Source organism: Phaethon lepturus, unplaced genomic scaffold, assembly GCF_000687285.1.
Source record: "Phaethon lepturus isolate BGI_N335 unplaced genomic scaffold, ASM68728v1 scaffold48718, whole genome shotgun sequence".
Lineage (NCBI taxonomy): Eukaryota > Metazoa > Chordata > Aves > Phaethontiformes > Phaethontidae > Phaethon > Phaethon lepturus.
In genome coordinates this window covers 1-14,884 of record NW_010559263.1, presented here as the reverse complement: position 1 = coordinate 14,884, position 14,884 = coordinate 1, and the positions used below count along the sequence as shown (strand labels likewise).

At 52.0% G+C, this 14,884-nt stretch overlaps 1 protein-coding gene across 1 annotated transcript; it reads right to left on the bottom strand.

Moving 5' to 3' along the window:
* Positions 1–1,341: 1,341 nt before the first annotated feature.
* On the bottom strand, positions 1,342–14,343 carry HHATL (hedgehog acyltransferase-like). Its single transcript, XM_010293300.1, has 11 exons — positions 14,195–14,343; positions 13,561–13,628; positions 13,071–13,184; positions 12,709–12,903; positions 11,112–11,321; positions 7,307–7,478; positions 5,493–5,637; positions 5,070–5,105; positions 4,078–4,279; positions 2,916–3,057; positions 1,342–1,657 (listed from the first exon to the last, which is right to left on the bottom strand). Exons 1-11 carry the CDS (start codon positions 14,298–14,300, stop codon positions 1,536–1,538), a joined length of 1,512 nt encoding a protein of 503 aa, XP_010291602.1. The 5' UTR covers positions 14,301–14,343; the 3' UTR covers positions 1,342–1,535.
* Positions 14,344–14,884: the final 541 nt, after the last annotated feature.

Below are 14,884 nucleotides of genomic sequence, written 5' to 3'. Positions count from 1 at the left end.
AGAATGCACCAGCACCAAGCGTCTCAACCCAGATTGCAAAGTGGTCCGGATTCTGCCCTCACCAAACATTGACATAACTCAGACATAAGGCCACTGAAAGTTAGTCTAAAGTGCAAGAGAGCCAGAGCTATTTTTCAGTTATTAACCCACCTTTTCCCCAAGGCACCATGTTTCACACGTGTATTCAAGGCACTCCCTATGCAGTGTCCCAAAATCTACTTCTCCAAGGACACTATCATGGGCTTTCCCTTCACCACCCAGCCCCAAGTCACTGCCCTTCATTCAGGGTCCTTCTCCTTTGGCTGTGTATATGTGTGTGTGCTCATTCAGCCATGCAGTCATGCCCTTCGGCTGTGTGCACCAAAGTCAGTTGAGTGAAGGGATGGGTGGCTGGAGATGAACAAGAGTTGGCTACAGCATCTTCTGTTCCTCAGCCATGGGCAGGAATGTGAGCTTAAATCTTTGTCCATGGTGTGCAAAAAACATAAGTGTGATTTTGTTTGAGTCCCAGGACACATATCACAGCAGGATGGTTGTGGTGGCCACATCAGTCTCAGACCCAGCAGTGGAGGGCCCTTTGGGTCTAGTTGAGGCCTGGGAACCCAGCAGTTGTGAGCCATGTGTTGTGTTTCTTTGGCATGCCCACTCCCCAGGTGACTTGTATATGATGCGTGATGGCTGTGAAGCAGGTATGGCTCCCACACTCATTAACTATGCTTGATGTTGGCACGAAATCATTTTTTCAAGGCATTTAGCACTGAAGGGACCTGTTTTGCAGAAAGTTTAAGATCGTAACAGCTATCACTCAACACTGCTGACAGTGGTGCGGAGATAATTACTCTTCAATGTGCCATTCTTTGTTCTCCTTCCCTTTGCTATAAAGACTGTCCTGTTTATTTATTAGCCTCTTGGTAGGTATAGATCTTGCTGAGGCATTACAGTCCTTACTGCACAACCATAGATGCCAAACACTTGACAGTAGATGCTGATAATTTCTTGTAGTGAAAGAAACATGGGATGCTTGGGCTGGAAACGACCTGGAGATGGTCTGCTTGGAGCAGGCTCAGCACCAGCTAATCCCTTTCTCATAGCTGTATGACTGGCCCACCCTATAACCTTCAGCTGTGGGACTTGGAGAGTCTCCTCTGGGAGACATGGGCTGTAGATCCTGCGGGAAAGTTGAGTGCTGGTGGACCAAGTGTTATGGGAAGCAGGGGGTGAAATCTCTAGGCCTGCACAATGTCCAAGGGTCAGAAAAATGATAGGGATGGCTCTTTCTGGCACTAAAGAAATGTCCTAGGAGCCTACCTCAACAGTTTGCCACGCATGGGGAGCCTGTGAAACGCCCGCTGTGTCTCATAGAAAATCTTTCCTGCAGCAAGAGGGTGACCTGCACCTTCTAGGTGACTTCTACATAGGTGAGCTACAGCAGTACGATTGTCAGGAGTGCTTGGAGAGCCCCTGCCAGTGGCTGTCCTGGCAGTGGTTGCCGGAGGGGAGACGAGGTTTTGGGACAAGCCTGCCGATGCCTCCCCCTACTCCACCTTTGCTTTGTCACACTTCTCCTCCTTGATGGCCAGGATGCGCTCACGCTCCTTGATCAGCTGCACTCCGCAGTATGTGATGAACCAGATGGACAAGGTGCTGACAGGGAAACCTAGAAGATGGAGGGAGACATGGTCATCTTGCTGTAGCTGCTTGCCTAATGGGTCCAGCTCTTCTCCAGTGCTGCTGCCTCTCAGGTGGATTTGGGAGGTCCCACAAGTTCATGATGGCCAACGTCATTTTCCGTTGCGGATCCAGCCCTACAGCTTCATTGAGAGAAGAGAGAAATTCCCAGGATCATAATTTAGATGAAGTGGTACCTGAGCCCACCAAGGCACCATGGACTGTGGCTGGTGTGGGAACATGCTGGAGTGGCTTTGAGCACTCGATTATCCCCAAAATTCCTTCTGCCCCCAAGCTCAGACTTGGTGGTTGACTTTATGCCCATTCAACCTGCCCATGTCCATTGTTGTTTAGCATTGCAACTTTCTGGAATCTTTGTGCCCCTCTGATGCTGAGCATCAATCCAGCCTTGTCCCGTACCTAGTGAGGACACAGTGTGCACCCAGGGAAACACATGTTTTTGTCACCTAGGTAAGTGACCGAGGGCTGGAAGATCTCCTTCCACTTAGGAAGGGTCTGACGACATTTGTAACCATGAGTCTGGTATCCACAGCAGAGGGGAGACACAGGCTTTGTACCTGCTAAAACAGGACCTCTGAAATGAATAATGCAACCAGCAAAAGCCAGCTAGCTCAGCGGGCAGGCACTTCTGGCACACCAAGCCCAGAGCGTCACATTATCCGTTTCCTACGCCAGCCCCATCCCAGCGAGGGCTGGAGGACGTGGGCTCCCGATGGCTATTTATACCCTGAGCGGCTCAAGAAGACTCCAAAATAGTGTCACCATCCACTGACTAGAAATGTACAGATAAGACTGCAGCACGAGGATTTGTACCTCTCACCTTCAGGCTGCCGCAGGATTAACTGCTAAAGCAAAAGGAGATGAGGTAGGACAAGTAAATCACTTTCTCCAGCAAGGGGACAGTTGCTCAGCCAGAGACTCTGCCCACCTTGGTGGGGTGTACGTGACCTTTGCGTTGCTGCAAGGAGTCTAACTCACAGCGTCAGGCTGTGCTAGGAGCTGTACAAGCATACCTGGAAGGCAGCTCGAGAGGGGTGGGAGCTAAAAAACCACTGCCTGCACCTTTTGCATAAGAATTAAGCACATTGGGAGCAGCCACATAACAAGGCAATGGCTGGGCCACTTCGGACCCAAGAGGACTCGGAAGTCCCAGTCCTCAGGTCCCCCACCAGTGTCTACCCATCAAGACAAGGGCCCCTCAATGGGGAAGGCTGGTAGCACCTTACCCGTCAGGAGGAGTCTCTTGGTCACCAGCAGTGCAAACTCCAGGCTGTTGAGGGCTAGGATGTTGTAGAGAACGATGGCCCAAAAATTCGCCGCCCCAAAAGCTGCCCTAATCCGCCGAGACATGGCCGCTGACATTTTGGCCTGTGGAGAGGAGAGGAGCAGAGAGTGAGGAAAAATGGGGCTGTCAGGAAAGGGCATGCACTGGTCCAACTCTGGGATCCCAGAGGGGTAGGCAAAACTTAGAGCAGCCTTTAGTGCCTCTGGGATGAAGAAACATAAGGACAAGGTAAAACTTCTCCTCTGCTGCTGGATTCACATGCATTTGGGACTCTGGACTGGTGTTTCAAGGTCCCATGGGTAGGGGCGAGTTGTCATACACTGTTTCATGCTAATTGTAATGCCTGGGTACTGCTTTCTTCATCCTCCTCAAGGCAGAAGAATGCTGTTATATGCCAGGATTATTATTAGCCCTATGTGCAAATCGCTCCCAGCTCCTGGTAGAAATTGTTTCGTAGGAATTAAAAAAAAAAAAAGACCCAAAAACTAGTGACAGCAGCAGAGTGAAATTGTCGCTGGCACATAATCCTCAGGAGCAGCAACTGCGAGTGGAGCAGGGAGATGGTTTGTAGTAATCTTCAAAGAGCACGATGAATCCCCAGGCCACTTAGTTACCATATGGAAATGTATCAACACTTCCCCGTGGACAGACCTCAGATTTTGTGTCCATCTGTGGTACTTTGATGCCTCGTTGGGGCTGCATCCTTGGTTCTCTTGGACCTCTGTTTTCCCTCCAAAAGCTCCACACCCAACCTAAATTTCCTGTGAAGCACCATAGGGGCAGGTGGGAATTTGCTCTGGGTGGGTGACATTGCATAAAATGAAGGGATACAGAGCACCAGACTGTGCTTCTCTTGCACAGCTGAGTAGCTGATCACAAGGATGCTAAAGGCCACAGGAGGGAGCTTCAGGTCTCCAGGCAGGAGGCTTAGACGTGGAGCTGCACGGCATCATCAGGGATGTTGCTATTCAGTCTCAGCTGAAAATGGACCTGGCTTGTATAAACAAGTTTGAGCTCTGTACAGTCATGGATGTTTTCCAGAAGCAGAGGTTGACCCCAGACCCATTCATCTTCCGCCATCCTCTTGCAGCCCAGCTCCTCACCTCCAGTTTGGCAAAAGGCTCCTGCTGGAAGAACTTCTGCACCCAGAGCTCAAAGTTGAGGCCAAAGCAGTTGAAGACAGACCAGATGTAAACGATCTCACAGGGCCCTAGCCACAGGGTGGTGACGGCAAAGGTGGCGATGGTGGCCACGAGCTCTTTCATGACGTTGTCGTGGTTCTCTCCAATGTGGTCATACACGTACCTAATGGCCAAGGAAAGTGGTCAGTGCTCCTCATAGTCAAGGAGACCCCCTTGGAGTCCTTTCTCCCACACTTGCCCACCACAAGCTCCTCAGATGCAGGGTAATCTAGAGCACCCCAGTGAGAAAGGAAGGATGTTTTGGCTGACATGTTCTAGCTATAAACTGATTTTCTCTACAGTCCAGCTGTTTACAACTTGTGCTCCTCACAAACCTATATCTCCTTAACAACAAAATGCCACCCTTTCTCCCTCTTGGAGGTAAAGTGTTGATAAAACATGGGGATCGGTAGAGCCGCAGGCTCTCTCAGACTTGCTGGTGCACAGGATTTCATCACAGAGCAGCCACCACCTTCCATACAGGTTTGCTGGTGGCTATTCATGGCTGAAGAGAAGCTGAAGGGCTGAGGGAGATGTAGATGGAGCTCAGGCCACCCTTGTTATCCAGGTTATGGATTTTTTTCCTATTCCACCTTTCCTCCTGGTGGAATATAAACCTGACTCTTCCTCCCTCGAGGGAACGCTAAACCCACCAGACTTAAAGGGATTTCTGGGACAGGACTCTCTTATTCCCAACTTGGAGGAGGCAGGGGGGGTTGGTGTTGCACTTTGTGGTGATTAATTTAATAGTCTTAGGGATAAACAGACCAAATATGATTCCATGCTGTAGTGGGAATCACCCAGAAGAGAGGACACCTCGGCTTTGGGGAGAACAGCATTATTTAATGCTTCATTGCTATGTGATGAAAGAGAAGACCCTGAGCCAGACTAGAGACAGTTGATGAGACACTTACTTGCATAGCCAGTCATTAATCCCTCTGTCAAAATGCCTAAAATCCAGATAATAAAAAGCATGTTAAAAGACACAGTGTAATGACACCCTTCCACGCAGCAGTCAGACAGAGAAGGCACCCAGTCTCCTGGCAGGGTACATCTTGAACCTTGTTCACAGCAGCTGTCCATGCTCCTTCCTTGAACAGGTCCCATTATCAATGTGGTTGTAACCTCTCTCCTTATCTATTGCTCCTGCCCAAGAATATTTCCCTGGGCTATGGCCAGGTCTAGACTATAGCTTCAGCACAGACTGGTCAACGCAGGTAGTCTCCAACTTACAGACCAGCTGTGCAGAAGCAGAGCCCAGACCTCCTCCCCGCCATGCACATTTTGTTCAGGTCAAACATGCCATCTCTCTTCGCTGATGCACATGGGGTACTCACGTTTCTGCGAAGACGTAGAGCATGGTGATGCATTTTGGGGGCTGGGGTGGGTCCAAGTGGTCCAGTCTGGCGATGGTGTTGATGACCCCAAACATGACAGCAGCTTTCACCCAGTCATACACCAAATTGGAGTAGGCCAAGCCAGCTGGAGCAAAAATGAGAGTCAAACAGGTGAAGAGAAGCACAGGATGTATCGCCTTCGGGACTTTGGGGGACATCATGTCCCTTGGAAACATGTAGTGTATTGCAACAAACATAACATCAAGAGGACAGTCTAATGTTCTCGTGGACCAGCAAAGCTTTTAAAGCTAAGTAGCTTTTTAAGAAGCTTGAACCAAAGGGTTCTTGGGGTATTTGAGAGAAAATTGTTTACTGGTCTCGGTAATCCAAGAAATTCATACAGATCTCATTTCTTCCAATACAAGATCTTTCCTCCCTTCTAAAGCTTGATAATGTGTGACAAACTTATCACAGTTCTTGACTCTGACCTCTGAGGTTTTACTGACAACCTTATTGAAATGCACCTCGTCCCAGCTCCTTGTGGCCATAGATGTAACACTGATGTTGTGACAGAGCCAGGGCCAGCACCTCTGTCTTGGAGTGGTGTCTGACACTGGAAACACCTCTTGCAGGAAAAAACACCAAAGATTTCAAATTCATATGCAAACAGAAGTAAAAATACCCCCGTCTTGGTGGGATTCAGCTCACAGATTAAGGGTCACACAGTGCCTCGATGTGAGCTATGCCTGAGCTCCCACTGTGGACAAGGCAGATCTGGTTGACACAGTCAGCAGAGCCTGCAGAGGAGCTCAGCTCCCTCAGGAGTAACACACATGCTTGGTCAGTCCACCCAGGTCTCTTAGGGCACCCTAAATCAATCCTAGTGCCATTCTAACTGCATTAGGCTTTTTACCTGGCCACCAGCTGCCACTCTGGAGAGAAACGGGGCTTCTCCAGCCCCTGTTTGCCCTGTGTCAGCCCCCTGTGTGTGTCAGATATCCTATGGCATCTCAAATGCTGCCATCAGACGTGTATTTGGCCAGCTGAATGCCAGCTCTGCTACCACTACTTATCCCAGGAATTTGGCTTCTGGAGGTCCCTAGTCCAGCCCTTCTCAGAGCACAATCCATGTCGAATAGAGATCAGGTTGCTCTGGACCTTGTCCATTTAAGCGTTGAATACCTCTATTTTTGGAGAACCTATAACCCTTCTGGGGACCTGTTTCAATGTTTGACCACTCTAAGAAAAAAAAAATCCTTACATGCAATCCGACTTTGCCTTCCTGCACCGTGTTTGCTGTGTCCTGCTTCTACCCTGCCAGCCTCCAGAGAGTTCACCTTCTCTACAACCCTCCTTTAGGCAGTTGAAGACAGCAGCGACAACTCCCCTGAGCTGCCCTCTGTACAACCTATGCCCTGTGGCCATTTCAGTGGCTCACAAACACCCATAACGGGTGGCCCCCCCGTGAAGGCATCTGAGATACCAATGTGCCTCTTGCAACAGCACGGGGTTGATTTTTGGAGGTTCTTGGCTCCCTTCCAGTCCAGACAAAGGCAATGGGAATAGCTTGGTATTGAGCTGCTTAACCCCCCGAGCCAAACAGTTCACTCCAGGACCCTGTGAGGGTCAAGCCAACACCATCCGACAGACCCCAGCTCTGTGCATTGTCAGTGGAAATAAGGGGGGCTTTACCCAAACCTGTCCAACATAGGCACTGTTGAGGCCTCTCAATGAAGATGGATGGAGATCAGAATCACTCACCACTGCCTTGAAGCTGAGTACAGGTGTGAGCATGTCCCAGCATGGCCACTCACCCAAGGACCAGTCTGAGAGGCGGTTCATGAACTTCAGGTCAGAAGGGAGGGTGAGGATGTAGAAGAAGTGGAAGAAGATATCTACAGCGATGATGGCCCCCACATGGAGGAGGGCATGGACCCGGATGTCCCTCATCTCGTCATCTTTGCGTCTCAGCTCTCGGGTGCTCACCTGCCAGGATGGCAAACAGGGAAGGGCTGAGCTGAGAGACGGGATGGGCAGCATGTTCCTCCACCTGGAGGAACGTTCAATTAAATGCTGTCCTTTAGAAACCACACCATGGACTACATGGCCGAAGTCTCCATTGACTCAGGAAGACCCAAGGTTAACATATCCACAGGGAGCAGGACATGTCCCACCCACAGCATCCCTCCAGCACTTCCACCTCAGTGCTGAGCACGGCAGCAATGTGCCTCCTGGATCATCCTCCTAGCAAAGGCCGTTCCCATCACTGGGGCTTCCAGCAGAGCAGGCACATAGTTTGACACAGCAGTGACAGGTCCGGCTGTACCTAAGGCACCCTAGGTGGGGTGAAAACCATACTGACCAGGGACCTGGGTTTTGTACTCTTTCTGCAGGGACATGTTCAGAAAGTCAACTTTGCTTAAGGGTGGCCCCTTGCACAGATCACTGCGGGGGAGCAAACGCCCATACCCATCACATCTACAGGATGCCACAGCCTGTAGGGAAGGACATCTGCATGTCCAGGAGACGTTGGGAGCAGGGCTGGAATCCCACCTGACAGCTCTGCCAGGGCCAGATGCATATTTCTGGCCAGGGTCAGTCGGGAGGAGGAGGTCTCTGGAGCTTCTGCTGCAGACACCTGCTGTAAATGAGAAGGAGAGCTGCTCGAGGGGCCATCCTGAACGGGTTGGGACCTGATCGATGGGGATTTCGTCTCTGCTGTGTCCTGCACAAAAGGGGCTGGGCTTCGCCTCTGGGACCTGCCATGTCTCTGGCCATTGTAATGTAGAAATCATCAGAGCAAGCTTTCAGGATTACACTGGGCAGACTGATGTCCTCGCTTCCCCGCATCGCCGTAAAAATTGCTGCTGTATTCAAAATCCTCTTATGTTTATTACTTTCCCTTTATTCCCTGCAAGAGGTGGGAGCCTTCCCAACATAATCCGCAGGCTGCCGCACCAGCCCCATCGTCAAATCCAGATGATTCCTGAGAATTAAAGCCTTTGCCAGATTTGTTGTGACTGTTATATGCCAAGTGCTTTAAGGATACAAAGAGGCTGCTGGACCCTCAGCCGGAGGAGACATCGAGGGAGGACAGGCTCTGGCATGGAGACGTGTGGGAGGACACCCCCCCACCCTTCACAGAATCATAGAATCATTTGTGCTGAAAAGACCTTTAAGATCATCGAGTCCAACTGTAAACCCAGCACTGCCAAGTCCACCATTACACCATGTCCCTAAGTGCCACATCTACATGTCTTTTAAATACCTCCAGAGATGGTGACTCAACCCCTTCCCTTGGCAGCCTGTTCCAGTGCTTGATAATCCTTTCAGTGAAGAAATTTGTCATAATATCCAGCCTAAACCTCCCCTGGTGCAACTTGAGGCCATTTCCTCTCGTCCTCATGTCCATGTGTGGTGGCAGCACTCCGCCACCATCCCCTTGGGGTCAGGGCTGTGTCCCCCACACTCCCAGCCCTACAGAAGTGAATTAGTTCCCTTTCTCCTAGCAAGGAAGATGCTTTTCAGCTCAAATGGGGCTGGCCGAGTCCTGGCACAGATGAGTTCCCATCACACATGGGGGCACAAGGGCTCCACCAGGACGTAGCACCAGCAGGAGCCAAAAAGGCAGATCCATTCCCTGACTGGGCCATACACCACACCCTGGGGAAGGGACCCCATCTGCCTGTCCCCATAATTGTCGTTGGGCAATTAAGAATTCACCTCTGCAATTAGCTGCAGCTCCAGCTGTGCAGAGGGGCATCTAGCCAGGAGATGGCAGTGGTGGCCAGGCCAAGCCAGGACCCCTGGCTGGGGCATGGGAAAGGGGTTGGGGACTTACTCCCTGTGCCTTTAGTGTAAGAGTTTTAAGCAACAGAGGGAGGTCATTATAGCTACTCAGTGAGCAAACATCATGGTTTGAGGCTGTGCAAAAGGAACAGGACCCTCCAGAAAACCTTGTAAGTGTAGTGGAAGTTCAGGTCTTGGTTTAACACTGCAGCGTTAGAAGAAGCCAGTGCTGCCCAGCTCATAGGAAAGACTGATGGAAATGGGAGAAGGAACAGGAATATGGGGTGAGGACAGCAGCTCTGGGCACTGCACTCCTTGCAGCCAAGCTTGGACAGCGGGGCCATGTCCAGAGGAGCTGGACCCATGCTCATCTGGACTTCAGCCCAACAGATAATACACAAGTGGAAAGATGATGCCTTTGGATGAAATATTTCTTCCAGCAGCCTGGGGAGAAGAGCCCACCAGGAGCCTGGCCATCCCTGCTGCTTGTCTGCTGAGATGAGCTGCTGCTGGGTTCAATATACCATGAGCATCCCTTATGGAGACACAAGAACCTTATGATCTTCAGGGTCAAATGCTATAAAAGTCCTTTTAAAGAGATCCTTCAAGACCAAAGGGATCTCATTCCTGCACTCCCATCCTTTCAACATGCAGCACGAGGTTGTTAATGCCCCAGGTGAATGAACCAGCAAGGAGCAGGACTTGGATCTGGGCTCATCCTGCTCACTGGAGGAAACAAGATCAACCCAGACCCTTTCTGGGACAACCACTACCAGCCCAACGTTGGAGAGAAGGTGCTCTCCCCTGCCCTGGGCCCTGGATAGTTTTTCTTCCGAATTCACAAATGTTCTTCCAAAATTGCACCCAGATGTCAATTGGGGTCCAAAAATTCAATGCAGCTGTTCTTCTTTAAAAGGAAACAGGGTGGTGCTAGCAATCCTTCCCAACACCACTGCTGACCAAGCAAGAGGTCCCTCCCTTAGCAAGCAGTACCAGTTTGCTTTGATGACCAGGGTTGAGCGTTGATGTAAAAGGACATTGGGATGGGAAGAGTGAGGAGGGAGAGAACACCGATGTTTTGCTTGATCTTTGGATGTGAAATAGCCCCAGAGGTCAGGTTGTCCCAGCCCAGGCTTCTGCTCATGTTTTCCAGTGCTATTTGGAGTCTGTTCTTCAAAAAGCAACCTTGATTGTGTGTGACAGGCAAAGACTTGGGGCACCAGGGTCTTTCATGGGGAGCAGAGGAAGCCCCTGGCCTGAGGTTGCTGAAGCACAGCCTTCTGCCCAATCTTACTCATTTCTAGAGAAGTAACTTCATCCCCAGATAATCATGCTCCTTGGGCAAACCAGCTGGATGGAAATGTGAGACTGCCCTTGCTGTCACAGCCACCAGATGCAGAGGTCCCATGGGTGGATACTTTCATGTCTGGCTCTCACCATGGCCTCCTGGCACTGCACAGTGGGGCAGCATGGAGCTACTGGGGTGACAGTGCACAGAAACAGTGAGCAAGGACATCAGCTGAATCCTCCCTTCCTCATCCCAGTGTGGTGCTTTCACCACAGCAATGTCTTCCCTCCTGTACTGATTAGTAGAAATGGCCATAAACCCAAAAGGGAAGGTTAAAAACCCATCAGTTCATGTCCCTCCTCCCAAAAGTCCCCCCCCGCAAAGTCCCTCCATCATTGTGCAGCCCAGACTATGGCCATCAAAAGCTCAGCAATCATTTGCACCTTCACTGTGGCAAAAGGTAGGTTTTTTGTTAGTCATTAAACCCAAGTAAATAAATGCAGGGAGAGGTCCTCCTGCAGCCCGGACTCAGGAGCACTCACCTGAGCATGGAACTGGTCAAACGTCATGACAGGCCCGAAGAAGAAGAAGGGGAGGTAGAAGTTGTACTTGAGGAGGTCGAAGATGGAGTAGATGCCCTCTTTTCTCTCAGAGCTCTCGAGCGCGAAGCTCATGCAGCGCATAATGGTGAAGCCACTTCCTCCATAGAAGAGGACATCTTGAAGATCAAAAGCTCCCGTTACAAACCCGCTCTGGATGAGAAACGAAGAATTACCACCAGGAATGTGGTGTCACTGCCGTGCTCCCTTGCTCTGTGGGGGACATCACTCCTGGGGCAGTAGGCAAAGCCCCTAATTATGCTCTGACATCAATTGTCCCTGGAGCTAATGAGCCTTGCTGTTGGAAGGAGAAAACTGGGGCTCAATTTCCTAGCTGGCTCCTGCGTCCTGGAGGAGTCGGGAAGTGGTAGATCGACTTGGCCATGTCTTCACCAAGCAGCTGTGAGCCACATAGGCTTTGGTCTGGGGTGGCAATGTCACTTTGTCACAGGGACATAACACTCCCCAGGGGCTGAAGAAAAACCAGCACAAGCCTGATGGAGAGTGGGGAACACATTCCAGGAGGTAAGCATCAGGCAAGGACAGGCAGCACTGTCCGTCAGAGGGACTGAATAGCTTTATAAGGTCCTTCCTGGGCTTCTCTCCACCCACCAGTGAGAGAAAGTCTTAATGGGGCAGAGACCCAAGAGATCACATAGATGCACAGGCGTCACTGAACCCATCCCAGCACTGTATTACAGGTGGGGACACTGAGGCACAGGGCAGGAACACATCTTGCCTGGGTGACAAGCTGTTGCCTGAGCAGCAAAAAGGCCTCGGGTGTCCTGAGCTCTGGCCCAGCATGAAGCCACCAAAACACGACATAGTCCCTGTGGGATTATTCCCACAGAATCACAGAACGGTTTGGGTTGGAAGGGACCTTTCAAGGTCTAGTCCAACCCCCCCGCAGTGAGCAGGGACATCTTCAACCACAGCAGGTTGCTCAGAGCCCCGTCCAACCTGACCTGGGATGTTCCCAGGGATGGGGCATCCACCACCTCTCTGGGCAGCCTGGGCCAGGGCTTCACCATCCTCAGTGTGAAACATTTCTTCCTTATGTCTAGTTTGAATCTCTCCTCTTTTAGTTTAAAACCATCACCCCTTGTCCTATCACAACAGGCTCTTCTAAAAAGTCTGTCCCCATCTCTCTCCCCAGCCCCTCTCAGCCCTGGCAGCTGCAGGCGGGCGGACCCCCCCCCGCTCTCCCAGCCTGTCCTCCCAGCAGAGCTGTTCCAGCCCTCGCAGCGTTGCTGGGGCCTCCTCTGGCCCCGCTCCAGCAGGTCCATGTCTCTCCTGTGCCGAGGGCTCCGGAGCTGGACGCAGCCCTGCAGGGGGGTCTCCCCAGAGCAGAGAGGCAGATTCCCAAGCTCAGGGGCACAACTGTCCCTTCCATCTCAAACCCTATGGGAGCTCTGACGTAACCAGGAGAAGTGTCCAGGGTTTGGGGATGCCCCAGAAGCCCCCCCTGGAGGTAAGCCCAGGGAGAGGGACATAAGTGGGGTGGAGATGAGGCAGATGGATGGCCTGAGACAGCACCTACCTGCCACGAGCTGAATGGCTCCACCTTGAAGGAGGCGAGACAGCAGAGCCCAGCCACGTAGCAGAGCCACTTCTGCTTGGCCAGCGCGACAGAGTAGAGGACAAGGCAGTGGGAGAGGATGATCATCAGGTAGACGAGCCCCATGCTGCCCAGCACAGCCAGGACCCCATAGAGCATGTACACCACAGCCCGGTGCTGCAAGAAGAGAGCAGCCCCGGCCCGTGGTCAGCTTGGTGAAAGCCCCAACCCTGCTCCCCATATCCTAGAACATCCCCTCATCCTAGAATATCCCTCAAGCCCCCTCCACAGATCCGAGGTCACCCTGGTGCTTTCAAATCCATCCTGCCATGTCCCTGGCTCACCTGTGGCACCGTCATGGAGCAGATCTTGCCGAAGAGGACATGTCCCGAGAGGGCGAAGATGATGACGTTCCTGAACGAGGTGAACCACATCACCCATTCGAAATCAGCCACGTCCTGCGGGAGCAGCACCGGGTGCCTTAGTGCCCCCAGCCCTCACACCCCACCCCGACACCCACCTGGAGGGGAAACCACACAACTTTCAAAGCCTTTTCTTCCCATTTCCCACCCAAGGGCTCTTGAGCACTTAAATTTGGTCATAAAACCCCAGGGGAGATGTACAGAGGCTGCTCGTCTCGGGTGCGCACAAAGCGGAGCATCCGCTGCGCTGCAGGGCTGATATTTCCCTGGCTACTTCTTTAGGAAGAAAAAGACAAGTCACGTTGACTTTGCAAAAGTGTGTCAGCAGAAGAAAAAACAGCTCTGCTTCTCCAACGTCAGCACCGACCACATCGCTGGTAGCTGGAAAAGACTGAGTCCTTCCTCCGCTTACCATCTTCCTGCCGAAGTAGTGCCAGCCCGGCTTTATGCCGTCCCGAAAGGCCTTTCTGTTCACGCTGTCTGCAAAAGAACCAGAGTTATGGGGAGCGGCACAGCTCTGGCAAATGGGGCCTGGGTTTCGGCAAGGCAGGGAGCCTCCCTCGCCACCGTGATGAGCCATCAGGGCTCAAACACACCGTCCCCAAAGTGCCTAAATCCCGCGGACAGCCACAGGAATCAGGAACCTCAACTATTTCGGCATGACTTTCCAGCAAAGCCTTGGTGCAGTGCCACATCCCAGGGACCTCCGACTCATCCCATGCAATTTTTATGTTTTTTGGGCTTCCAGACAAAAAATGTGGGGACTGGACCCTTGTCTGGGCAGGGTGGTTGCCTGTTTCAGGCACTGACTAGAGAGCTGTGATATGCCACAGCCTCTTGCCTGAGCCATGAAAATGGGGACAAGGGGGTAACCAGGAAAAAGGTAAAAAAATCCTTTTTGATCCCCGCAAAGGATTCCCAAGCCACTCTCTGCAAAAATTAAAGCCAGGGATCTACTGCTGGTATTGACAGCTGTAAAAGCAGCCACCTTACATCCACCCTCCCTCCCCGGGCCCCCCTCCGAGGCATGCGAAGGGGAGCGTTACCTCTGGATGCTTCAAAGATGCCGCTGCCGCTGTACACCACGGCACACGTCACGGCGAGAGCGTAAAACCCCAGTTCGTAGCTGGGGAGCATCGTTTTAACCCCCATGGCAGCAGGTTACTGCCCCAGCGGGTGCGGGGGATCCAGATCTGAGAAAGGGGAGAAGAAAAGGAGAAAAAAACTGCAGGGATGTGTGCTCATCTGCCCTCCCACCCCTCAAACACCCTAAAGTGCTGCTCACCCTCAGCAGCTCTGCTTTGCGGGCTTCCTGGAAGGCTGGTAGTCAAAAGAAGACAACAATATCACCTGGGGCTGAATCCTGGGACGCAACTCAGGTGCGGGGAGAGAGGTTGCTCCTGAGCCCTGCTGCAAAACCCAGCCAGGAGCCAGGATTTGGGGGCAGCTCAGCCAGGTGGTCCTGGTAAAGGGCTCTTCCCAGCAAGTTGCATCCATCCCAGTGTTCAGAGGCGCTCCGGGACACCAGACACCCAGCATAGGGTTCCTCCAGCGTGTCTCTATGACCCCCTGATTAGATCCTTGGAGGGGATCCAGGATAGAGCGTGATGATGCTCATGCTGGAGGGGACATGATGGGATGCCCCTAATCCCCTGTCCGGGGCTGCTGCTCCCCTTCTGCTGTGCTTTTCCCCAACCTCGAGCTCTCGAGGGGGCTCCCAAAGCCCCCTGGTCCCA